Here is a 26,158-nt window from a genome sequence, read left to right on the forward strand (position 1 = left end):
CTGGGGTCCAGAGCTACCTGGTTCCCAGCCACTTTGGGGTCACAGCTGGAGCCAAAAAGATTCCTCCCCTCAGACTATTAGAGTCCATGAAGTTGTGGTTCCCTTAAAGGAGTTAAGTGCTTTCAGATCCTCCTGGGGGGAGACGAGGATCTAGGATGAGGGGTGTCTGCATTGTAGGGAGCCCATAACCCCAAAATAAGGGCAGACTTGGGAACCTTGAAGTTCAGTCACTGCCGGGACTAGTGCCCCACCTACTGGCCATTCTGGACACTGGAAACTTGCACCATGCCCAAGTAGGGCCAAATCCTCCCCTAAATTGCTATGGTGTCCTCTACCTAAGAAGCCAAAGCAACCGCTGTAGGTTGTACCTGTCACTTAGCACACACCTCAGAGTGCAGCAAATCTAGTTCCTGAAGACACAGAAACGAAGATCTTCCTCTCCTCTCTCACGGGTCTATTTTCCTCAGTTTCCCCCTCCCAAGAAATGATAGGGAATAGAGATTGGACCTGTGGTTTTGGTGATACCGGGAACTACTGAAATGTGGAAATCATCTCTGCCAATCGGAGTCAGCACCATTTCTGCAATTCAGAGTCCAGGGCTGCACCGGACAGGACAAAACTAAGCAACCTGTGCAGGATTGCATATTCCCGAGGGCAGAGTAGTCACTTGTACTGAGGCTAGCTCTCTCCGCCATGCTGGGGTCCAATAAATCCAACAGACATTTACTATGTGCCTACTATGTGCCGACGCACCTAATAAATGAATCGATGAATGAAATACCAACCAACAGGCAACGGCTATGTATAAGGTGAACATTGATTTCAAACTTTTTTGTGCCAAGTTCTGGAGCTATGAAGCCAAAAGGGAAGATAGTCCCTTCTTTCAAGAGCTCACTTTAATAGAGGGAAATAAACAAGGGGGAGGCCGGGACAGAGGGTTTGGGTTTGAAGAGTTACAGGGAAACTATGGGTTTCAGGGAACAGAAAGAGTTGCATCTGCATCTGTCTCCATCTTCAGTCACTCGACTTCTCTCCTAATTCTGACCCTCATCTTCCCAGGGAGGTATATTGACTCATTCTTTCCAATAGCAGTGTTGATCTGATTATAGTCCCAGAGTTAGAGGGTTGGAGGCAGCCGAGGAGAAAATGGTGGGGAACTGGAGTCGGTTTGATGTAGCTGGCCACAATGAGGTCCTGAGCTCAAAGGATTAATTATTCCAGGACATGGTTTCTGATCCAGGAAATTGGGGAAGTTTTTGTTTTGTCGAGATTCTCCCTCCATCATGCCTAATTAGGGAATGTGTTTTACTTACTTATCCATGTGCATGTAATGGGTTTTGTTTTTCTTGCTTTCTTAATGGGAGGAAGGAGAGAGAATTCAAAACTGGAAATAAAACAAGTAAATTATAAATAAATTAATATTAGATTCTGTCTCTAGGACATCTTTGCATCAATATCTCCACTCAGTCCACTTCTATCTTAGTCAAGGCCCTCATTTCCTCTCTCTTGGACTATATTGCCTTCTGATTAGTGTCTCTCTTTCCAATCTCACCAATTTCTAATGCATTATTCCAATAGTTACAAAGCTAACATCCTTAAAACACATGGGAGAAAGGAGTTGATCCTGATCAACTGAACCTCACTGAGCCAAACAATGAAATCACACAATGCAAACTCCAGTCTGGAGTAAGAGATCCAGGAATTTAAATGTGGCCTCAAGTCGCTACTATTTGACCTCAGCCAAGTTCCTTAATCTGTTTGCCTCAATTAAAAAATAGGGATGATAAAAGCATCAACCTCACAGAGTTGTTTAGAAGGTCAAATGAAATATTTTATGGAGTAAATAATAATAAATGCTTGTTTACTTCTTTCCCTTCCTCATTTTCTTCCTTCTCTCTCTCTTTATCCTTTCTTTTCCTCCTTCCTCTTCCTTCAACAGATGGAGAGAGAGAATTTCTTTCTCATCCTTCCCCATTGGCAGTGGCACCTTGCAACCAAAGCACATAGCAAGGAACAGCTGTAGTATTAAGTAAAATTGCTGAGTTATCTGAAAGGAACTCAAGTTAGGATCCTGCTTGTGAGGCAGTAAGTCCCTGAATCAAAACTCTCACTGGTCCTAAATCAGGGTTTCAGTTCTTTCTGAAAGTACCCTAGGCCTGAATGTCAATGCAGATCAAAGCTGGAGACATTAGAAGCCTTGGACCCCTTGCACCTAATCTCACAGCAGTTGAAGGATTAACACAAGGAAATGGCAAAAAGACATGTGATAGGTAGGGTACCCTGAAGTTGCAACTTGTCCCAGTTTGTCACCGTAGTTGAGAATGCTCTGTGTACATACACTTGCTGATTCTGTGGGTGGATTTGTGGCAGAGTGTTCCTCAAGTTTATGGACCAGACATGTTTCTGCTTTTCTTAACTCTGCTATTTAATTTTGCTGTGAGCTAATTCTATCTTTGGTTCAACTTCTGAAAGGTAAACACACCGTAAGCCATAGCTGTAGTTCAGATTCACCCTGAGCTAGTCACTTGGTTACTGAGCACTCTCTGCCTCCTGAATTTACTCTGTATCATTTTCTATGTAAATCTTGTCTTTGCAAGTGTTTTTCCCTTCATCTGGAAAAAAGTGCCACAAGAACAGAAGCTTGGGATTTGGGGAGCAACAATGAGGAAAGGTCATCAACTGTCAAATTGAGCAAGGTATTTAAAACTCCTTATCTGTGGTGGATGTACCCATTCACTACATGTTTTATAACATGTGTGTTTATTTCTTTGTATCCACTTTGTGTCTTCCCAATAGGATGTAATATCCTTCGAGGCAGGGCTTTTTCCATATTATCTTCATAAACTTAGCACATACTATAGCGTGCTACACAGAGCAGATACCTAATATTTGTGATTGAATTGAAGAGGCTTAGAAGGATGAGGTGATGGCAGGACTGGAGTATGGAGCATGAGCTGACAAGGCTAAGAGAAGGACTGGGCTAGGGAGCCCAGAGCTATATACAGAATGGACTGAAGGGACATGAAATTTGGGGAAGGGGCAAGAGGAGGATGGTTGAAGGGAGTGAAGAAGAATAAAAGAGTTAAGAACCCTGAGGGGTCTGTTGGGGCCTGAAAGAACCAAAGGGACAGAGTAGACTAGGAGAAAGAAATGGCTTTTGAATCTAGGGGAGCTAATTAGATGAGAGCAGGCATTGAGAAGAGAAGTCTAGGACAGAGACTGGAGGGAGCACCTAGAGTTAGAGCGAAGGCATGGATAACGGTCCAGCAAGGGAGAATGAGAAGAAAGAGAATCAGGAAAAAACTGCATTATGAAAGTCAAAAGTAGAGAAAATACAGAGGAGAAGGGGGAGGAGGAGAAAGACAAGGATGAGGAGGGGAAAGTGGAGGCGGTCAGTCATACCCAAGGTTCCAGAGAGATCAAAAAGGATGCAACAAATGGGGGGAAGGTAAGAATTAGAGCCCCAGGACCAAAAGAGACTTCAGAAGTCATCTAGTCCAATACCCAGTTTATATACATGGAAACTGAGGTCTAAGGAAAATTAAATGACTTACTTAACATCACACAAGCAACATGCTTCAGATACAGGATTACTTGCTCTAACTCCAAAGCCAGACTCTATACCACATCTTCTTCTCTCTCTCCTCTGAGATCCTGAGGTACTAATAAATAAATAAGGACTGAGGGACTAAAATGGAAGGTAAGGCTTCTAAAGGGCCCAAGTTGGCTATGTGTTTAGTATTTCACATGCCTCTGCTTTATTTTGCTCCTCTCTAGGATGAGGGGCTTATCCTAGATGATCAGCCCTCTAGAGTGCCCTCCAGTCAACTGAAATAGTACTTGTCTAATGTTCTGTAAACTTTTCAGTAACATATAAAGGTGAGTTTGTAGTTTATTATTAGAATACTTGGGACACCAACCAACTTGCTAATGGGTCCATTCAGAAAAACTTTAAGGTAATCAGAGGGCCAATCCTAGTCAGAATAAAGTTCCCAAGTACTCACTGAAGTGAGACTCAGGACTTCTTAAACTTTTCTCACTTGTGCCCCCTTTTTGCCCAAGAACTTTTTGCATGACCCTGGATATATAGGTATATAAATCAAACAATTACTGATAAGAAATTATAATTTTGTGATTCCCCACATTCAGTTATGAGACCCCAGATAGGACAGCAAAGCACAGGTTAAGAAGCTGGAAGCTAGAGGACAGGTTGTTGAGGGGAAAAGGCATTCATTAAATGAAAACATTAAGAAAAATAGCAGTAGGGCATTTTGCCTATAGACCTAAAACATCTGTTTTCTTTGGTCATTTTGGTTTTGTCTGATTCTTTGTAACGCTATTTTGTGGTTTTTCTTAGCAAAGATACTGGAGTGTTTGCTATTTCTTTCTTCAGCTCATTTCACAGATGAGGGAACTGAGGCAAATAGGGTTATGTAATTTGCCCAGAATCACAAAGCTAGTAAGTATCTGAGGCCAGATTTGAACTCATGAAGATGATTCCCCATTCCAAGCCCAATGCTCTATCCACTCCACCACCAAGCTGCCCAGATCTGGGGCACACACAAACAGAAAAGTAATTGTGAGAGAGGGGTGCTTTGGTTGGAAAGTTACAGGTATGTAACCATATGGTTAGTGGAAACATAGAGGAGTAGACTGACATACGGTTTCCAGGTGAAATTACAGAGCTGACTTGATTATGGAGCTATAATTGGAAAGTGGGAATGCTGGGGAAAAGGATAGAAGCATATGGTAGGACAGCGTCTGATAAAGATGTCTGAGGGCCAATTTGTGTTGTAAAAACAAAGTAAAATAATGGGAGTATCCGGGTTTAAAGAGCTTGATTATTTAAATCAAAGATCTATTTAGTCTTCCTTAAATTCAAGATTTCATTTTAGGGAGGATCCAATCCCTTAAAAGTAGAATCATTAAAGTATAATATAGGAGTAGCTAATAAGCCCAGTGCTTTTGAGCCAGGATAGAGTATATCAGTATGCTCAGCTAATGAAATTTCCTGCATGGAATGTGCTGGGAAGCCTACTTCCAAGGGACTCCCCATTATATGCAATGGAAGTGCCTGGGAGGGACTTTGGAGCATGCTTAGACATTTTGAAACTGGTTCTGGTCTGCTAACCATGGGGTTAGAAGTCTCTTTGCCTGCAATTTGCTTTCATCACTCCAACCCCTCAGAGATGTTCCTATAACCCTGAGGGGAGATTTAATGGCTAAAGCCATTAAAGGAAACCCAGAGAGAGTTTGTCTTGTTTTTGAGACACAAACCATAGAATGGACATATCTTTGTTTAATCCAATTAAGAGAGATCTATCTTGCTCATTTTTAAATTAAAAGGGAAATAATTGTTCTCTTGTTTAAATAGTGATCTCATTTGGAGTTGTCTTGGCAAAGATACTGAAGCAGGTTGCCTTTTCCTTCTCCAGTTCATTTTGCAGCTGAGGAAACTGAGGTGAACAAGGTTAAAAGTGACTTGCCCAGAGTCACATGGCTGGTAAGTATCTGAATCCAGATTTGAACTCAGGAAGACAAACCTTCCTGACTTCAAGTCCAGAGGAGGAGTTGGTTTCAGGAAGATATTTTCCCAAGAGTACTTCAGACATTAACATTTCTATTGTTCTATTTGGCAAATCATAAACCCCAAACTTAAACTATGTATCTCCGGCTTGATTTTGCCAGATAGTTTTGTGTTCTGTTTCTCAACATAAGTTAGAAGATTCTTGAGGAAAAGTAGGAATTCTGATTAGTAGAGGGAATTCTGCCTGTGTGAACATCTTTCCAAACAGAAATACTTAACAGATTAATAGTGTCTAAGAGAGTTTGGCTTAAAATGCAGAGTAAAAAGTTTGTCTTCTACATAGCAACCATATGAGCATAACATTAACATATAAGCAAATATAAGTAAACATCAAAACAATTTGAAAAAGAGAGAACTGGAGACATGCAATAACAATTGACACAAGTATTGACATTTATTAACATATACAGTTACAGGGAACCAGAAAGGAAATCCACCAAAGCACTGCCTCTGAGAGTATGGTAGTCTGCCCTCAGATTGTCCCAAGACTGTCTGGAATCTGGAGATCCCTATGAAATGTTTACTCCAATGAACACTGGGAATGGCTTACAAAATTCCAAGGAGACTTATTGTGTGTTAATATTGATGTCCATTATTGTACCCCTGTGGCTTTTATTTTCTGTATTTATATAATAAGTTCTCTTGGTGATCTTGATGTTGTATGACTTTTCCATCTGGATTAGTCCCCGTGATTAAATAGTCTTCTTTGGCTTGTACTGTGCTTGGTTAATGGTTCTGACCTCACTTTGTAATTAGAAATATCTTGTATCACCCTCAGATGTAAGCTTTCTGTCTTTTGACCTTTATCTTTGTGAAGTGTTTTTTTTTCCTCCTAACCTTTGGAGACCCTTCCTGGATAGTATCCATGATAACATTTTACCAAGTATACTCTCTGTGTATCCAGGGGTTATCTTGGACTAATGGAGTGAATGAGAAGGCCCTCCAAACTTGTCTTAAGCTGCCATATTTTCCAGATACATTGGAAATGGAGTATGCAGGAGGCCCTAAGAGTATCAAGGACTAAACCTCCCTGACCCCAGCTGACATAATCTGTTGTTTGCACCCCAAGCTGGACTCCCTGTGTATCCTTGGGAGTCAAGACAAGTACCAGTTGGTCTGCCCCACACTGTAAAACTGTTTTGTGCATCTGGGACCCTTGTAGATAAGCAAACCATTCCGACCTCCAGCAGTCCAGCAGTTCCCAAGGGAAAAAAATGCTGCTTTTGCCTTTGCCTTTCTCCTTCCCTTTGGAAGGGGACAGTTCTTTATCAATCCCTAAGATTTCCCCCTATCCCTGTAGCTGAAATACCATGATTTTCCCTGTATTTCTAGCCTCTTTGGTATAAGGAGTTCCCATATGCATGTGCTTTTCTCTTGTAATGTATCCACTTGCAACACATGTCTCATGGACTTGTGATACTGTTTAATAACATTGGGAAAGGGAAGCTGGGCAAGACAGGGAATACTGGTAAATGTTTAACAATCGGCTCTCCAAAGAGGTAAATGTATCCATGACACAGTTTTAAATTTAATCTGCATCATTCACATTTTCTCAAGTCTGAACAATACAAAACAGTAAATCAAGGCCTAATTTGTGGCACTGGCCAAATTTCTGAGGTATAAATGCTCACACCACTCTGCCAATTCTAAGCAAGTAAGTACGTTATCACCAGTACTAACATAAAGCTAGAAAGGCTAGCTTTAGCAATACCAATGTGAAAACTTCCCTTGGTACTGATAAAATATAAGTCAGAGAGGCACAAAACAGAAAGAAAGCCAGAAAGAATCACAAACAAGGACAGCTTTGAAAATTGCAGCTAAACAATATGATAATGATAATATGAAACATATATACAAGATGATGTATATGATAAATGATAAATCACATATGCACATAAATATAGGTATATATGTGAAAAATATATATTTACAAGAAAGCTGTATTATACATTATAATTATTCACAATTCCATGTGTAATCCTCTTTTTGGCTTTACTATGTAAATGAGAATGTCCAAATAGGACAACATCTATGTGATGTTTGTTTAGTAAAGAACTTAAGAAAATTGTGAAATGTGGAATACTACTGGACAGTAAGAAATAATGGGCTATTTGATTAGAAAAACACAGAAAGACTTGCATGAAATAATGAAGAGTGAAATGAGCAGAACCAAAAGAATGTTATAAACAGTAACAGCAGGAGCAATCGAAGAAAAACTATGAATGAATGTTTTTCTGAATAGTATAAATACTCAACTCAACCACAAAAAGCCAATGAAGGAAAATGCTATTCAGCTCCAGAAAAGGAACTGTGAACTAGAAGTACAGAGAACTTAAAATGTAACCCCAAAAAAAATTTTTTTTAATTATAATACAAAATATGTCAAAGGATTGCCGTTCAATCATACTTGAAATTTATACCCATGGAATCTCTCTCCTCGAAATTAATAACTCAGTTTATGTATGGGGTGAAATCTCCGTGTCAGGAAGTCCTCTCCCACTCTTGGCACTAAGTACCTGGATACAGGACAGAAGGTTTGCACAAATCTGCTTAATCCAACACTGGTGCCCATGTAAAGCCACTGACAAAGTCTTTAAAATCCTTTTCATCTTTACCAATCCAACAGCCCCAAATGGATTCATAAGGTCCAGAGCAGACTGATCCTTCTTGCAGCAGCTGCTGCTTCTCCTCTTCAACTATATATCCGCGAGGGAGATCCTTCAGTGACTTAGCAACAGCAGCAAAATTCTTTACAAATTTGCTATAACATCATGACCAAATGCTAGAAAAGTCCTAAAGCCTGGAAAGCAAGACTAGGACTTGGGAGCTAGCAGCTTCCTCTTAAAGAGAAGTCTTCAAGCAAAGGGAAATCGGAGGGAATCCCTTTGGAACATTCCACTGATCTAGAGGGAGTCGGAATGAGAAGATGGGAAGATATCGAGAGAATATCAGACTCTGTCTGGTTTGAAATGAGATGTTTTTCTTGTTGGACTGCGTCCAACTCTTCCCGATCCCACTTGGGGTTTTCCTGGCAAAGCCACTGGAGTGGTGTGGCCATTTCCTTCTTCAGCTCATTTTACAGATGAGGAAACTGAGGCACACAGAGTTAAGTGGCTTGCCCAGGGTCACCCGGCTAGGAAGTATCTGAGGCTAGGTTTGAACTCTTCCTCAATGCAAGCCAACTGCCCCTTGAAATTAGATGACCAGGGTTCAAATCCTCTTTGACCTAGTTATTAACTAACTAGTTCCGGGATCAAATCTCGTTTCTGCTTAATTCACAAGCAGCTGGGTAGCCCAGGGACGGGAGCTCAGGATCGGAACCAGTTCCATTCAGCCAACATGGATTAGGCGCCTACTGTGTGCCAGGCACTGTGTTAAACCCTTACTCAGCGACGTGCCCCTGGGCAAGTCACTTCCCTTCTGTGTCTGCTCCCTCGCCTGTAACGTGGGAATAATAAAAGCACCAACTTCCCAGAAGCGTCGGGACCCGCGGGGTTGGTGAGGCACTCGGGCAACCTTAAAGCGCTCCGTAAATTCTAGTCTTAGTTGTGTGACCTTGGAGACCCCGGTGACCCTCAGAAGGTGATCCCAGAAGCGCTTACTTACCAACGCAACAATTTAGGCCCGGGGACTAGGTGGGACTAGGATAAGGAAAGGGCCGACGCTAGATCAGGCCCACAGGGTTGGGTGTGCCCGGCTCTAGACCTAAATCGTCAAGCCAAAGAAAGAAATAAACATTCCAATTTACTGGTTTGCCTTCCTGTGTATTATGGGAAATGTAGTCCCACTACTTCCCGGTCCTTTCTCGGGTACTGTCATTTGAAATGCTGCATTCTGGGAATTGTAGTCCTGACTCTGTCAGTTAGGGTGAGAGAAGATTTCTTCCGTACCTACCCGAACCGGACACATTGCAATTGGTTCATCTGCTTATCTGTCAGGCACACCCGATGGATTCTCATCTCTTATTGGGTATGACTAAGGGGTCGGACGAGAGTGTTCGGCTCTCCGATTTGTTTTACTTGCCGTCCGTCAGGTGCCAAGATGTCGAAATCCTGGTTGCGAATTGGCTTGTTCAACACCCCGGTAGGTAGGGTTTGCCTTCGTACGCTGCGATTGGCTATGTGGGGGGCGGACTCTAGAGTGCCGGGGGCGTTGTCGGAGGCGGTGGCGGCTCCAGCGATGGCCGAAGACCGGAGGAGGGGGCTCGGCGGTGGGACCCGAGCAAAGCGGCTTCTATCGCCGCTGCCTCTACCTCTGCTGCTGGGGCTGCTGCTGCTGGACGGCTGCTCGGGTAGGATCCACCAGCTGGTGCTGACGGTGAGGTTGCGGGCGATGCAGGGAGTGGTGGGGGGGAAGGTTTTCCTGGGCCCCCCCCCCGGCTCTTGTGGACTCGTCCACCCTCCCTCCTTTTCTCCCGATGGAGCGGTCCAGCTCTTCCCCACACACACATCCCCCCACCGCCTATCCTAATGGGCTCGTCTGGCCAGAACCCCCAGCGGTCGACCCCTTTCCCGCCCAGATGGGACTGTCCGTCTTCCTCCTCCTCCTCCTCCCTGAGCCTGGTTTCCCCCGCCAATTTCCTGGTTTTCCCCGGGCGGGGTGGTTTCCTCCCCCCGACTCCTCCTCCTCCCTCGTGCGTGTAGCGTCCTCGCCTCCCCCCACTCCTAGCATCCAAAATATGAATTACTTTGCCTTCCGAGGATCCCCAGGAGCCTAGCGGGATGAGGCAGCTTTCTAAGGGAAGCGGTCTGTGATCTAGGGCTTTCTAGTCGTGGCACTGCGAGGCGGCCAGTTTCCCTTTCCGGGGGATTTCTCATCTGTAAAATGGGCGCGGTGACACACCGGGATGTGTCGGAGAAGAAAGCAGCTTTGTTATCTTCCCTTGGAATGGGGGAGTGATCGGGAATAGAGATTTCATTTTCATTCTCAACCACCGGGGTGCTAGCCGCCATCCTGTAATCTTAGCGAACAGCCTGTACCATCCCCAGGTCGGGTCTCCTGTCCCGTGCTTGCAGGAAGCTCTCGCCTCCGAAAGCCTCATGCATTCGAATTGCTCCTATATCTCATGCTTTTCTGGAGGGGGGGGCATAAGTGGGATGACAAAAAGCTGTTACCTGGGGTCTGTGATTTTGTTTTCCTTAATATTTTGATGACCATTTCAATAAATTGGTTTATTTTGTAGTCCTATGATTTTATCTTATGCGTTTAAAATGATGATCCCTAGAAGGGGTCCAGCCAGGGGGTCCATGACTCGGGGTTTAAGAGCTCCTTGTGTGGAGATCCTGGCTGGATATTCCTGCATGGGTATCTTGACGAGCGAGAGCCTTTGCGTTATCTGTGTTGGCTCTGAGTTGAAGGAGGGAAAGAACCTGGGGAGGGAAGGGTAAGTTGAGAAAAGGGAGACAGGTGTCTGCTCCGGCCATCCTCATCCCAAGGTGCCCTCCTTTTTTCCTCTCTGATCCTGAGAAAATTCCATTCCCTTCTGGGTCTCGGTATTGTTTAGGGCAGGAGTTGGGAACCTTTTTTCTGCCAAGAACCATTTGGATATTTTTAACAGCATTTTCAGACCATACAAAATTATCACCTTATAGGACTCGATCAGTGGTGGTTGTTGTAACTCGCTTTCAGCTCATCATTTAGCAAATGATTTCCCTGACCTTAATACAGGCCATGGGCTGGATGTTGCCCACCCCTGGTCAGGGAGTAGAGGTGAGATTAGGTCTATCATATGACAAAAAGATTTGTATCAGGGATTGTCTGTTGAGCCTTTGGGGTGCACTTGGCTCTGGTGATTAGATAGTTGGACTCTCTCTTAGGGGGAAAAGCGGGCCGACATCCAGCTGAACAGCTTCGGCTTCTTTACCAATGGCTCTTTGGAAGTGGAACTCAGCCTCCTTCGTATCCGTTTGGAAAGCAAGGAAGATCAACCCCAGTTGGTGAGGACAGAGACATTTGGGGTCTGGTTTAGAGTTTGAGGGGACACCCTCATCTGAAACTCAGGGAAGTGAAAAACAGGGCCCTAGACCTGGGGTGGAAGATACCCTGCCTCCATCAAATGAAAGGCTGCATGAGAGTGAATTTGAAGGAAAAAGGAGGAAGGGATCTAAATCTAGGAGTCTCTTGGAGAGAATTGGTTTATTCCCTTGGAGGGAAGGAAGGGGAGAAAAAAGGGAGGACCCCCCCTCTGGGGTCTCCAAATAACTCTTTTCTTTTTACCTTAGGTGGGCTTTAGCCTGTCTCGAGCTCGAACTGGCAGCATTCGATCCTATTCCGTGAGTCCCTTGCCTGGTGGATTGAGGATGGGTCTCCCAAGATAGGGGAACATTGGCTTTCTATACATTTAACGTAGAACCTGCCAATGTTTCTTTAGAAATGAGTTGAATGTTATTACTGGGGTAAGGGGCCCTTTGCCAGTATTTTTCCCTTCCAGGTATTTGTCTTTGCCCGCCTGCCTGCCTACTGTCTGTCGTCTTCCTCCTTCACAGGGCTCTCTCCTGCTAGTGAAGGGAAGCAGGAGGGGGAAGTGTGTGTGTGTGTGTGTGTGTGTGTGTGTGTGTGTGTGTGTGTACATTGTACACCCCTGCTCCTGTATGAGGAATAAAACACTAGGGCTGGAGGAGGCACCTCTGGCAGAGTCTGGGTATAAACCTGGGCTTCCTACCCATCCTGCCTCTCTCTTCCTTCCAGGCCCCAGAGCCTCATACCTGTGCTCTCAAACACAATGGGAGCAACTTGATGGCCACTTTCCTCATTGACTTCAAGGGAAAACAGTGAGTTTTATTATATTTGGGAGATTCAGAGATTAGATATTGCCTGGGGGGATATAAAGGTAGAAGGGGGAAAGTAGCTAGAAAAGGTCTTGGAAATTATCTAGACCCCAAAAATGGGAAGTGCCAGATCAAGATAACCCAGTGTCAAGAGGAGAGCTAGAAGTCAGAATTCTTAACTTCCTTCTCCTGATTATAGGGTTCAGGTATACCAATTTGGGGAGCAAAAGAAACTCCAGATTTCTCCGGGACTTCTCCAGGAAGGCATATCCCGGTCCAGTCCAGGCAACGGTACGTTCCAGTAGGAGCCCTGTCTGTCTGTCACCATCAGCCTGTCCACATCCCCACCCCACCTTCTGACCCTTTGCCATCCTTGGTCGACAGGCCTGTGCTTGCTTTGCAGGGACTAGTGCACTCAAGCAGGACGGGAAGTCTTCACCACTGTCTTTAAGGAGTCAGGTAAGGAGGATTCTGGGAGCATCAAGCTGCCAGCAGTTACTGGTGCCCCGGGACTACACTAGGGGAGCAGGCAGAGCACTGGACATGGGCAATACCCTCACTAGTTGGAGGAGAGGCTTCTCCCACAAGGTCAATGCCACCTGGCACAGTTTAGAGTTTACAAGCTTTGTTCCTCCCATCAGCCACGTGAGCGTATGAGAGCACAAGGTTTACCATCCCCATTTTTACAGAGGGGAAAACTGAAACTCAGAAAGGGCAAGAGGGATCCCATGAAACCAGGACTGGAACTCTCTCCAAATCCAGAGCTTTCTCACTACAATACAGGCCTCCCTGTCTTGAGGGGAGTTCAGAGGGAGGTGGGATGGGATTGGGAAGACTTCCTGAAGGGAAAGCATGTCGTTGGGCTTTGTTCAGCCAATCAACAAGCATTATTAAGCATCTCCTATGTGTCAGGCAGTGGGGATATAAGTACAAAGAGTGAAGTCATTCCTGTTATAGACAGGATTGGGTAGAGGGGTGAAAAGACCAGACTGGATGGGGCACGGTTCAGAACCCTGGGTGTAAGGCAGGAAGAGCTGTTTCAGGCAATAAATATTCCCACTGGAGACCCCACTGCCAAGATGAACCAGTGGTGGGCCCTGATGCTGGGCTCTTTTTTCCTTAGGACCCCAGGCATAAGGAGAAGGGGCTGGTCCTGAGCTTGGGCTACAACAACGATTCCTACAACTTCAGTGTAAGTTGTCTCCTGGTTTCAGGGCTCCATCTTCTCTGCCCCAATGTCTGATCCTCATCCCCATCTACCCAGACCTCTCCCCTCCCCTCCCTGGCACAGCAGCCTCCTGCTTGCCTAGAAAACCAGCCCCCTGTTTCTGGAAAGGGAGAAGGAAGCTTGGGCTCCTCCAGGCCCTCAGAGGCAGGAAGCCTGAGAGCTGCTCTCTCCCCAACCAGTTCCACGTGGTGATTGGCTCCCCAGCTGAGGAAGGACTTTACAACCTCAACTTTCACAACTGCTACAATGCCATCCCTGGTCACGAGAGGCCTTTTGACATCACGGTAAGGCTCCTTTCCCTGAGAAAGTGCAGAGTCAGAAGTGCAGCCCTCGTGTTGACCTGGCCCGCCCCTCATCCTGTTTTCTTCATCCAGATAATGATCCGAGAGAAGAACCCCGAAGGCTTTCTGTCAGCTACTGAAATCCCCCTCTTCAAGCTCTACCTGATCATGTCAGCCTGTTTTCTGGGGGCCGGAGCCTTATGGGTTTCTGTTCTCTGCAAACACAAGTAACAATCCTGCTTACCCCAAACTGGGAGCCCTTATCCCCTCCCTTCCACAACTCTGGAAGCCCCTAGTCCCTGGGGCTCCCCCAGACCCAGACTTCTGTCCCTCCCAAATCCCAAGGCATTCCCCTAGCCTCCCCTTCTGAGCATGTCCTCCTCTTCCCAGATACAATGTCTTCAAAATCCACTGGCTGATGGCGGCTCTGGCCTTCACCAAGAGCGCATCTCTCCTCTTTCACAGTGTGAGCTCCCAGCTGGGTCAAAATGGGGAAAGGGCAAGGGGGACTTTAGGCCTGGGAAGGGAGGCCCCAGGCTTTCACAGAGACCCTTGGGAATCTGAGCTCCCGACCGATTTAGTGGTGACCGCAAGCATTGTTCATCGTGAGAGCCTCAGCTAGAAAACCCTGACCCTCTACAGAACTGTCACCCCAGGGCCACAGGCACCTGGCCATCTCCCCATCCCCAACCCAATCCGCCCATGATTGGGCCTCTTTCTCTAGATCAACTACTACTTCATCAACAGCCAGGGCCGTCCCATCGAGGGTCTTGCTGTCACCGATTACATCACCCACCTGTAAGTGAGGGTCCAAACCTTTCCCTGGTCCCAGGGTGGAAGGTGGGAGCTACCTATCCTCTTTCCCTATTCCAGATTTTTCAGCCTTGAAACCCAGGAAAGGGGAGAGGAGGGAAGGGAAGAGAAAGGAGAGGGCAGAAGGAAAGGATGGGAAGAGAAGGGAGGCTATTTCCCATTCTCTGGGCCAATACCCAGGAGCACTCACATTCCAGTTATTCTCACCCTCCCCTTTCCTTCTCCTCTTTCCTATCACAGGCTGAAGGGAGCCCTCCTTTTCATCACCATTGCTCTCATTGGCTCTGGCTGGGCCTTTGTCAAATATGTCCTTTCCGATAAGGAGAAGAAGCTTTTTGGGGTTGTCATCCCCTTGCAGGTACTTGCTCCATCCTGGTCCTGGTTCTGCTAGACGGGGCCTTGCCCCCATAATACAGGGATCCTTTCTTCTCTAGGTGGAGAAACACTTGGGCTTATAGCTAGAGACCTAGGTTTCAAGCTTTAGGGCTTGAACAAGCCTTTTCTACAGTTTCTCCGTTTGTGAAACACCTTTGCCCTCAGATCTACCCTGGGGATTGAGGTGCCAGAATGTGAGGGGAAGTCAAGGGGTGACTCCTGTCCAACTCTGCCCAGGTTCTGGCCAACGTGGCCTACATCATCATCGAGTCCACTGAGGAGGGAACCAGTGATTATGCCTTGTGGAAGGAGATTCTGTTCCTGGTCGACCTCATCTGCTGCGGGGCCATTCTTTTTCCTGTTGTATGGTGAGGACCTGGCCTTCAGTCCTTGGCCCTTCTTCCTCTTCCATCTTCCTGGCCCAGTCTCCTCACAGCAGACCTCTGGAGCTGGAGCCTTCCTTAGAGGCCATGACCTTGAGGCATTCGAGCAATTCCCTTCTTCTGTCAGGGCCGCATCTGTTCCATTTTTCTCCTCTGTTAAATGAGTGGCTCGGTCTGCGTGATGTCTGGCCTTCTCTCCTGCTCTGGATCTCTGATCCCGGGTAGAGGCATCAGGCAGGGGTTGCTTCCTGGCAAGGCCATGGATAGCATGGCAGATGGGGGATTGTGTCTCTTGGAGGCACGTATGCTGTGTACAGGGGTGACTTTGGGCTTTAGTTCATCTTCGTTCATCACGCAGAAGGGCTTGAACTAGCCAAATCCCTAAGAGCCTTTGATCCTGGGATTCTGGGAGGGTAGCTGGAAGCCCTCTGGTGCAGGGCATTCCATTGACCATGTGTTCTCACCCTTCCTACCCAAATGGCAGGTCCATCCGCCATCTCCAAGAGGCATCGGGCACTGATGGGAAGGGTGAGTCATGCCCCTTCTGTGCTCCAGAGTCCTTTCCTGCCCCCCCTCCCCTGCTTCCTCATTTCCTTCTGGTCCTTGACTTCCTTCATCTCTCCCCTCTCTCAGTGGCAGTGAACTTGGCAAAGCTCAAGTTGTTCCGGCATTACTACGTCATGGTAGGGGCAAGAAGGACCAGGGCCTGCCTGGGGCAGGGAAGGGGGACTGTATCCTGGGGTGTATCTATAGTTTTTTGGGGCCCTCATCCTGGAAATTGGCCCAGTAGCTCTTCCTGTCATCCCTTTGGGAACTGATCCTGCCTTTCCATTGCTGCTCCCAGACCTGAGCCTGTCTGTCTCCCATACTGGGAGCTGTCTGTTTGATTATCCATGACCCTGGAGCTGCCCATATGTGTCCATATGTACTCCTAGAAGCTGCCCATCTGTCCATCCGTGCCCTGGGAGCTGCCCCTGTTTGTCTATCCATGCCCTGGGAGCTGCCCCTCTCTGTCCTTCCGTGCCCTGGGAGCTGCCCCTCTCTGTCCATCCGTGCCCTGGGAGCTGCCCCTCTCTGTCCATCCGTGCCCTGGGAGCTGCCCCTCTCTGTCCTTCCGTGCCCTGGGAGCTGCCCCTGTCCGCCCATACCCATTTGCTGCCCATGTTTGTCCCTTACGTCTGTCTCCTCGGGTAACTGCCTCTAGACGGTGTGCTACATCTACTTCAGTCGGATCGTGGCTGTCCTGCTCCGGGTCAGTGTGCCCTTTCAATGGCAGTGGCTGTATGAGGTGAGTGGGGCCGGAGACCAACTGCTGCCGGCACGCCCTGGGCCCGGGCGCTGACCACTGATTCTCCCCTCCCTCCGTCCCAGCTGCTGGTGGAGGTCTCCACCCTGGTTTTCTTCATCCTCACTGGCTACAAGTTCCGCCCGGCATCCAACAATCCCTACCTGCAGCTGCCCCAGGAGGACGACGAGGAAGATGTGCAGATGGACCAAGTGTAAGCAGCCTGGGAACGGGGAGGAGGGAGCGCTGACCCAGAGACTGCCGGCTACAGGCGAGGGAACTGTTTCTCAGGCCCTGCGCCCCCTCCTTCTCATCCTTTTCCCACTAGGATGACAGAATCTGGACTCCGGGAGGGCCTGTCCAAGGTCAACAAAACAGCCACCAGCAGAGAAGCCCTCTGAAACCTTGCGTGTCCTGTTGTGAGGGGGCCCCTCCGGCACCAGCCGTCCACTGTCCACGTTCCGTGGCCTCTACACTCCTCCCTGTTCTCCCTCCCAGGACAAGGCCCCAAGGGAGCAGGGAGAACTTGATTTGGGGGAAGCGGGGGAGCCCCCCTTGGGTTGAAGGGCAATGCCTATCACTGCCCCGGGTGAGTGGGGGAGGGCAGCTTTGGGTGGTCCCCTACTCCGATCCCCCCTCTTACACACACACACACACACACACACACACACACACACACACACTGCACACACACACATTCCTGCTGTATAATAATCAGTCTTTTTTGCTAAACGGTCTGTGTGAGTCTGCCTTTGCTCTGCCCCATTCTCCCCACGGGGTGCAGGCCCGAGCTATATGAGGCAAAGCAGAATTGACAGTGAGTTTCAGACATGCACGTTTATTAGAAGGGGAAGGTTCCCCTCCCTCAGGACCTAGATCCGCCTAGGCTTGTGCTTGTGCTGGCTACGGGGCAAGCCCTGCCTCCATGCCGGTCGCTGCCCAGTGTCTGGGGTTTTTGGACCAGGCCTGAAGACAGGCTTGTAGCCCTCTGGGAGGAACTTGGGTGGGAGGAGGGCAAGAGACAAAGAGACTAAGAAAATGTGCCATCATCTGCAGTAGGAACTGGGGGTAGGACCAGCCAACCTGCCCTACACACTTAGAATTTCCAACACCCCGGGGCATCCAGCCGCCTAGGAAGAGGAGAAAAAGAGCAGCAGGCTTAGGGCCTGAGACCTTTCTACCCCCACCGTCATCGATGCTAGCCTGGGGTCCTTGGGGCTGTTGGAAGAAGGGGGGTGGGGGCGGCCACAGCTAAGGGCTGGGAGTCAGGGGGGGGCCGGGGGCCGGGGCAGAGGGCCCAGGTCACGCCGCTTCCTCCACTGCAGCATCTTCAGGAGGCTGAGGCTGGCCCGGAAGAGCCGGTCGTGCTGGAAGACCAGCTGATGGAAAGCACTGAGGGGCAGCCGGCCCGAGGGGTCAGCATGCTTCAGAGTGGTCAGTGGCGTGTACACGCTATTGGTCTGGCAGCGGAATGGAGGCCTGGACGCCCCGATCACCTGCACTGCATGCTGGGAGAGAGCAGAGCGTCATCTGGGGCTGTTTCTCTGGCATGGCAATGCCCAGCCTCCCCGAAGGGGCAGACTGCAGGATCTGGGAAGGGAAGGGGGCATCTTGCTGGGAGCTGGCCAGGCCCGGGGGTGCCAGGGGGAGGTTACCTCTGCCACCTCCTCGGGGGTCTGGCCCAAGGCAGAGAAGACATCTTTTGAGTAGGCCATGTAGAAGCCCTGGAAGATGTCCCGAGTCTCGGGGTCCACCTTGGAGAAGTCCATGGAGGCCACCTCATCGTACAGTTTCTTCTCAAACTCTGTCACCACGGGGCCCGGTTCCAGGAGGCTGATGCTGGGAGTTGGGGAACACAGGCTCCAGCTGCCTCTGGGGCCTGGGACCCCTCAGCCAGCTCCTAGCCCCCCTAGGGAACAGATCCACGAATGGGGACAAGGAATGGGATGAGGGGCACATTGGACCCTGGAGCTTCATGACTGTGCCCAAAACCCTTTGCAATCTGTTATGTCATCACTGTATGGACTCAGAGCATGCATCACTATTACTCATTCTTCACATGAGCCAGATGAAGCTCAGGGATCTCACAACCAGTTAGGAAAATCGGGTATTCAGCCCAGGGTGGGCGGGGTTAACGGCGTGAACCCCGGTTTGGACTGGGCTTGGCCAAGGCAGCCCATGAAGGTGGGGTGCTAACTTCTCCCCGAATCATGTCTCGTTCAGACTCGGTTTCCTCCTCTGTAAATAAGACACTAATTCATGCCTCATTGGGTCGCGGGAGGAAAGCCCTTGGCAAGCCCGGGTGTCCTGGTACTCCGCTGAGCTGCCCTTTGCTTCCCACCTTCCCACATACATCCCGCACCCCACTCACTTCACCCCAAACTTGAGGGCCTGCAGGGCAAGGCTTTCACAGAACCCCTCCACCGCAAACTTGGAAGCACAGTACACATCATTGAAAAGGAGCCCTGCAGATTGGAAGGAAATGGGGGCTGGGGGCTCGAGCCTGCCCCCCGGAGGCCTCTGTCCCTCCCCGTCCTGCCGTCCCAGGGCCCAGACCTCACCCTGCTGGCCCAGGATGCTGCTCATGACCACAATGTGCCCCTGGCGGCGCCGCTTCATGCTGGGGAACACTTCCCGGACCAGCCGCACCAGGCCCAGAAAGTTGATGTCTAGCACCCGCTGCATGGCCGCCATGCTGTGACACTCGAGGGGGCCGATCAGACCCACCCCAGCATTGCTCACTGACGACGGGGAGGGGGAAGAAGAGAAGGGAAGAGAGGACTCAGGGCCGGAAGGGAAGGGAACACAGTCTTGTCTGAATCTGTACCAAGCAGGACTGCCCCTCACGGAGCAAGTTGGGGTGCCCACTCCCTCCCAACACGACTCATTTTCCTTCCCAGCTCCACTTAGGAAACTTAGGAAGTTTCTTATATTTAGCTGACATTTCCCTCTCCACATGTCAATCCCACCTCTCATCCCACCTCCACCCCAATACCCATCCACAGTCTGGAGCCAGATAGAAAAACAGGCTCTTTCCTGTGACAATTCTTGGAAATACTTGAAGACAGTTAATATAATTTGATTCCTCTTATTAAGAAGCAGTGAAACATCCATAAGGGCATGGTCAAAATAGGAAAGAGCCCCAAGGGCAAGGGTTCTTAATTTTATTTGTCATGTAGTCCTTGGGCAGTCAGTCTAGTGAAGAGGAAGGAACCCTTCTTAGAATAACACTTCTAAGTGCATAAAATAAAACACAAGATTGCAAAGGAAATCAATTGTATTGAAATACCAGTTTTTGGTTTTTTTTTTTTAAGTTCATAGGCCCTAGGTTAAAAACCCCTGTTTTAGGCTCATGTCATTCCAGGATCCCGTAAAAGAATAAGGAATGTTATCCTAAAGAAAACAAGACTTAAGAAGGGACTTAAGTCTTCAAGGGACTAGGGAGCTGTCTTCAAGTATTTGGAGGCCTGACTTGGGAAAGACAGCCTAGGTTTATTCTGCTTGGCCCCAGAGAAGAGACCTGGGAGCAGGGGGTGGTAGTTACTCCAAGGCAGTTTTATGTTTGCTTTCTGGAACTATTTCCCAATCATTCCAGCATTCCCAAGAGGAATAGGCTGCCTTGGGAGTTTTAAAAAATGGTCCCTTGTGAAAGACCTTCAAGAAAAGACTGGATAACTAGGTTTGCTATGTGGCAGAAAGGTTTTAGGTCAAGTAAAGGTTGGAGAAGATGGTTCCTAAGGTCCTTTCTTGACCTCGAGAATAAGCAGATCATATCTTTCTTGCATGCTAACTGTGCTCCCTTCCCCAAAAGCTAGAGGCAGGGCTCCTCCTGTTAACCACTGCCCACCTTGCCCCGCTCCAAAGCTCCAAGGCTGAGCCTCCTTGGCTTTGGATCCTCAAAACTAACTTCTGATCCTCCATTGTGAGAAGCTCTCCGGATAAGAACTGGGTCAGACTCACCCAGAACATCCACCCTTTGGTCTGGTATGGTTGCCACACATTGGCGAACGGAGTCTTCACAGGTGACATCCAAGGGCAGGATCTGAAGTGTCTTCTCCAGTGTCTCCCCAGCTTTCTCCTCCAGAGGCCCCTTCTTTGCCATGTCTCGCATGGTAGCGATCACTTTAGGGTTGAAGGGAATAGAAATTTCCCACCAAGATCTAGACCAGCAGCTGCCCCCAAATCCCAGAACAAGTCGCCAAAACTCTACATGTCAAAGTCCAAACATGTCTTCCCCTACTCCTGCAGGTACCCCATCCTCCCACCACTAAGTTCTCCACTCACCAAAAAATGTCAGCGGAAAGGGAACTCGGAGGTCATGGAGATCAATCTTATTTTACAAGTGGAAAAACTAAAGCTATCACAGTATTATTCTTTTTTCGGGTCTTAGGCAGCCCCAAAGCTCTGAACATCTTTCTGCTTCTGATGGGGGAAGTATATGTGGTCAGGTAGTCTGAGAAGACCAAGACTGAGGTGCCCTCCTCTCCAAGCCTCACAGCCAATGCTTCCTAGCCTGGTCCCAAGTGTGCAAAAAGCAGGGAGAAAAGAGCAAGGGGTATTGAGAAGAGAGCCCAGATATTCCCCGCTCACCTTTGAACCTCTTCAGCTCATCCTTGGCCAGCCGCACAGCCAGGGCCAAGCCAATGCCCGAGGAACAACCAGTGATCAACACATTCTTGTAGGCCATGGGTGTTTTGGATAAGCCGGGGTGGAGCCGAGCAGCTGAATCCTAGAACTCAGAGCATCCCCTCGGAAGGATCCTTAAAACACAGAACATCTCAGAAAATGGAGGACCTCAGAGGACAAGATATGTGAACACAATGTTGATACCGCAGAAGAGCTCAGAGATCAGCATCATAATTTCAACATCATAATATGAATGTGGATTCTAAAGGTGACAAAGTATCACACGTGGATGCAGATACATAGTGAGGATCTGGATACACTGTGTACAACTGTTCTAAGAATTCTGGGACACCCCGCAGGCTGGCTCTTACAAAGCCATCTGGTCCAATCCACTCCTTTTACATCCAGGGAAACTGAGGCACAGAGTCGTTAAGGATTTACAAAAAACCCAGCACTTCATTTGACAAAGCGGGAAGCTGGAGTGGAAGGCGAAGGCATTTACAAAAATTCAGTTGCAAAGCTGGGACTTTTAACATTCTTCTCCCCCTCCCCCCTTCTTAGACAACAGCTTAGCCTTCCCTGCTCCTAGCAGGAGGGCCCCATCAACACTAAGAGGCAATTATCTCCTACCACCCCACCCCCACCTGAGGTCAAGGGACTCTCCCTCTGACTCCACCGAGGCTCCGCAGGGTCCCAAGATGCTAAGGGGTGGGGAGGGGAAGCGAAGAAAGTCAGACAGGTGTGTGTCGGGGAGGCGGAGAAGAGGTTCGGTACCTGGGGGAAGTCCCTTGGATTAAAGGACAGGAATTGGACTGAGAGGTGCTCACTGGGAATCCCTCGGGTTTGGGGATTGGGGCTTGGGCGGAGGTTACGTTCCCCCCAATTCCGTGCATTCTGACAAGAGGGGGGGTGTTCCTGAACCATCCCTCTCCCCTTCCCCTCCTCCACCCAACACATCGCCTGGCCCGGGACCCAGTTCCCGCAGGGCTATTCCGGGAAGGTTTAGGTTCTGGATTTAGGGGCTTAATAAGGGCACTGCTGGGGACGGGGGGATGGGAAGTAGGTGGAGGGAGGGATGGATTATGAAGGAATAGACCCTTCCAAGACCCTGACCCGGAGACTAAGGAGGGAGGATACCAGGATCTGGGGGATTCGGGGCGGTCCCCAGCCCAGGGGGGGAGGGGCTGGGGGCTGTTCCCGCCCCCGCCCCCCCACTCCCCAAATCCAGCGATATTTAAAGGGCCAGGCAGCCAGCCCGGTCACTCTAAACACTGGCTCACCCCGGCGCCTCCCCAGTCCGTCCGTCCCACTGCCACGCGAAGGCGATGGCCGCAGCCCTGGCCCGAGTACCTGCTGCACCTCGGCTGCTGCCCAGGCTTGGGCTCCGACTCCCTGTGCTCCGGTCCCGCCCCTCCCGGCCCGAGGCAGGCCGGGGATTGTAGTCCTGAGCCGGCACCGCCTCCAGGACGCCCTCCGGACCTGAGATGAGACAGAATTCTAGAAAATCGAGGGTGGAATCCTGAGATTGTAGGATGGGAATGCCCGTTCAGAACTAGAAGGGACCTGTCATTTTTTTTTTCAGACGAATAAACTGAGGCCTAGATAGAAGCAGTGACTTGTTTTAGATCAAACAATGAGTTGTAGCAGAGCCGGACCCCCTCAGTGAGCTGGCTTGTTTTCACTAGAGACCAGTCCGATCCCTCATTTTACAGATGGGGAAATTGAGGCCAAGTGGGGAGAAGAGGCTTTTCCAGGTCAAATATCAAGTCAGTGGCAGAGCCTGGAATCCTGTGGGATACGGAGAATATTTGGGTTTTCTTCCTCTGAGGGAGTCAGAAGACCAGGATCATAGTCTGAGTCCCCAGGGTTGATATCTGCTCCCGTCACTCAGTTGTACTTATCTCCCCTGGGAGTGTGGGGTACCTGGCCTGGTGACTCCAGGCTCTAGGGCTGGAACTAAGAGAAAGAACAGCAGGGAACCAAATTTGGCCCACTGAGCTGTAGAATATTTTCTCTCCAGCCAAACTTCACCTTGTCTAACAGTAGTGGGCTTCCCCAAGATCCTCTCTGGTTGGGAATGCAAAGATATTTAAACCAGAAGAAAAAGAAAAGGAAACCTTAGCAGTCATTGTTCTTCACTCTTTGTTGTATAGTCCTTTCTCAGTGTGTTAGACTCCATTTGATGTTTTCTTGGAATCTTTTGTCATTTCCTTCTCCGGCTCATTTTACAAATGAGTCAATTGAGGTGTCACCAGACTGGAACTGGCTTCTAACCTTTGGGTGACTACAGCTGAACAGAGCAGGCTAGAGATAGGTAATATTAATACATTGTTGGTGAAGTTGTGAACTGATCCAACTAATCTGGAGAGCAATTTGGAACTATGTCCAGAGGGCTATCGAACATATATAACCTTTGATCCAGTAGTGTCTTTACTGAGTCTGTATCTCATAGATTGGAGATACAGGGATCAAGCAGAAGTTTAATTTTAAAGCTAGGAAAATGTTTGCAAACAGAAGTCATTCTGAGAAGGCCTTAACATGCTGGGGTAAAGCCAGGACTTATCATGAAAAAACACAAGTGGGCTGGGTCATGACACAATCATTCTTAAGTCTTGATTAGCAATTCTCACAGAAGGCTTATGCATGGATAATGCAGGCATTCCTGGGTCCAATTGGAGCAGTTTCTAGGTTTTTCTCACAATGGACTACAGAATCTGGTTCAGTTTACTTGGCAACTACAACAAAGGGATTGTGAACATATTAAGAGATATGATAGATGGCTTTCAGGTCCCTGGGAAATTGAGGGGGGGGTAGGTGGAAGGGGCGGTTTCCAACAAATAAACAGCTAGTGATTAATCATAAATCCTCAATTAATAAAGTAATTCACTTTGCTAGAGGGTGAGATTTGAAGTGCAAAGAATTATTGTTATGTCAAGTTCAGGGCACAGTCTATTTGCTGGACCTTACCCTGAGAAGCAAAACATTTTGACAGAGATAAAGTTTTTTGCCCAGTGTGAGGTCATATTTGAATTAATTCCTCTTGACTGCAGTCCCTGCACTCTATCCACTGCACCATCTAGCTGACCTTTGTGTTCTTCCCTCATTTAATCCTTATTATTGCCTTTATTGAGCCCAGTCTCAGGGAAGTTGTGAAAAGTTGTGCTGTTTGTTGTTGATGTCTTTGTTGATGGACTGATTTTCCTGCTTAGCATAGTCTGTGATCTCCCCAAGCACAAATATTCCTATCTACAGTTCTCAGCCAATGAGAAGGTATGGAGCAGTGAAGAACCTTAGAAATGATTTAATCTAACTCTTTTACTTTATAGGAAATTCAAAACTTGGTATTATAAAAAGGGAATCAACTCCACAAGATTTACATGAAGACTAGGTTTATTACAAGAGAAATGAACATACATGTTGGACTCAAAAAATTCACAATCCATACAGAAGTCTGCATATTTATAACAATAGGACAAAGAAAAGGGAAGGAAACACACATCTTCAACCTAAAGGGGCTTGGCACAAGAGATAGAAAGGTGCAATTAGGGTGGGCCAATTACAAAATCTCTTCCAAAGAGCAAGAACAAGGAGACGGAGATGTCAAAAGCCAAGTTCTTTTCCCTTGGGAACTGCTGGACCATGAAGATGGGATGGGATGGTCTGCTCATCTACAAGGCTACCCCAATGCACAAGCAGTTTTCCAGTATAGTGCAGCCTGACTAGTGCCTGTCTTGACTCATAAGGATATATGAGGAATCCAGTTTTAGGGGCAAATGACAAATTATGTCAGCTGGGGGGCTGGAGAGTTTCATCCTTGACACATTCAGGATCTCCTACATACTCGGGATCCAATGTTTTTGGAAAATATGACAACTAAAAAAGACAAGCTCGGGGAATCCATTAACTTCCTCAGCAGTATCCAGGGGAAGATCAGAGGAGAAAACATCTAGCTCTTGCCCCAAGTAGCTCCAGATCCCAGAGGGACACATAGAAAAAAAAAAAAAACAGAATGAATATAAAATGAGAATAAACTATTGTGTGATTTAGGCTCTCAGGCTTGCTTGAGCTCAAGGGAGGTGAAAGCACTAAAAAGGAGATGATCACGCCCTCCCTGACATCTCAGGAAGAGAGGTGAAAAGCACCAAAGGGAAGTGGGGGTTGCTAGCGGGTTTCTGGGCTGAAGGGTCTTATTATGCACAAACCCATCAGCATGGGAGGTATTACACAAGCACATAGCAATAACGCAGAGGCTATTAATGATGATTCTCCCCATAGTCAGTGCAGGCTCAATGTGGTGTAACAAACATGAATTGTACACGCAAGTAGCGGTATAACAAACAATATAAATCAACATGGTGTTGTAAAAGATTGCCAAAAGTCCTAGAAGGAGGGTATGTAAACAACAGTCACACATAAGACTTCTTCAGCAGCCAAGAGATAGTCCAAAACCAATCTATTGTCCATTGCTTCACATGTCAGGGAATCCAATGATTCCTGAGGGCTTTCAAGTCCTACAACAATCTTATCATGTCTCAGAAAATCCAATGATTCCTGAGGGTTTTCAAGTCCTACAACAATCTTATGTCTCACAGAATCCAATGATTCCTGAGGGCTTTCAAGTCCTACAACAATCTTATGTCTCACAGAATCCAATGATCCCCCCAAGTTTTTTAAATCTGCAAAAGTCTTTTTATGTATTAGGGAATCCAATGATCCCCCCAAGTTTTTGAAGTCCTGTAACAGTCTTATCATGTCTCAGAAAATCCAATGATTCCAGTAGATTTTGAAGTCCTGTAACAGTCTTATCATGTCT

The 26,158-nt window shown here is 48.0% G+C and overlaps 2 protein-coding genes across 9 annotated transcripts; one reads left to right on the forward strand and one right to left on the reverse strand.

The window, feature by feature from the left end:
* The first annotated feature begins 9,613 nt into the window (after window positions 1–9,613).
* On the forward strand, window positions 9,614–17,451 carry GPR108 (G protein-coupled receptor 108). 3 transcript variants are annotated; one of them, XM_051971733.1, is made up of 18 exons: window positions 9,614–9,904; window positions 11,404–11,523; window positions 11,809–11,859; window positions 12,275–12,357; window positions 12,554–12,645; window positions 12,758–12,813; window positions 13,478–13,546; window positions 13,762–13,866; window positions 13,957–14,090; window positions 14,254–14,329; window positions 14,588–14,661; window positions 14,917–15,034; window positions 15,289–15,419; window positions 15,919–15,962; window positions 16,068–16,117; window positions 16,639–16,722; window positions 16,806–16,933; window positions 17,048–17,451. In XM_051971733.1, exons 1-18 carry the CDS (start codon window positions 9,629–9,631, stop codon window positions 17,118–17,120), a joined length of 1,764 nt encoding a protein of 587 aa, XP_051827693.1. In that variant the 5' UTR covers window positions 9,614–9,628; the 3' UTR covers window positions 17,121–17,451. The 3 variants fall into 3 exon arrangements, with proteins under 3 accessions (XP_051827693.1, XP_051827692.1, XP_051827694.1); XM_051971732.1 differs by having other exon boundaries at window positions 15,919–16,117; XM_051971734.1 differs by lacking the exons at window positions 9,614–9,904; window positions 11,404–11,523; window positions 11,809–11,859; window positions 12,275–12,357 and having other exon boundaries at window positions 12,558–12,645; window positions 12,739–12,813.
* Window positions 17,452–17,537: 86 nt separating this feature from the next.
* LOC127544863 (retinol dehydrogenase 8-like) lies at window positions 17,538–22,798 on the reverse strand. 6 transcript variants are annotated; one of them, XM_051971738.1, is made up of 7 exons: window positions 22,696–22,798; window positions 21,310–21,479; window positions 20,680–20,841; window positions 19,281–19,460; window positions 19,091–19,184; window positions 18,375–18,558; window positions 17,538–18,227 (listed from the first exon to the last, which is right to left on the reverse strand). In XM_051971738.1, exons 2-7 carry the CDS (start codon window positions 21,404–21,406, stop codon window positions 17,985–17,987), a joined length of 960 nt encoding a protein of 319 aa, XP_051827698.1. In that variant the 5' UTR covers window positions 21,407–21,479; window positions 22,696–22,798; the 3' UTR covers window positions 17,538–17,984. The 6 variants fall into 6 exon arrangements, with proteins under 6 accessions (XP_051827698.1, XP_051827696.1, XP_051827695.1 ...); XM_051971736.1 differs by having other exon boundaries at window positions 21,310–21,513; window positions 22,696–22,765; XM_051971735.1 differs by having other exon boundaries at window positions 22,626–22,735.
* Between the last annotated feature and the right edge of the window lie 3,360 nt (window positions 22,799–26,158).

This window comes from Antechinus flavipes, chromosome 1 (genome assembly GCF_016432865.1).
Source record: "Antechinus flavipes isolate AdamAnt ecotype Samford, QLD, Australia chromosome 1, AdamAnt_v2, whole genome shotgun sequence".
In the NCBI taxonomy this organism is placed as follows: domain Eukaryota; kingdom Metazoa; phylum Chordata; class Mammalia; order Dasyuromorphia; family Dasyuridae; genus Antechinus; species Antechinus flavipes.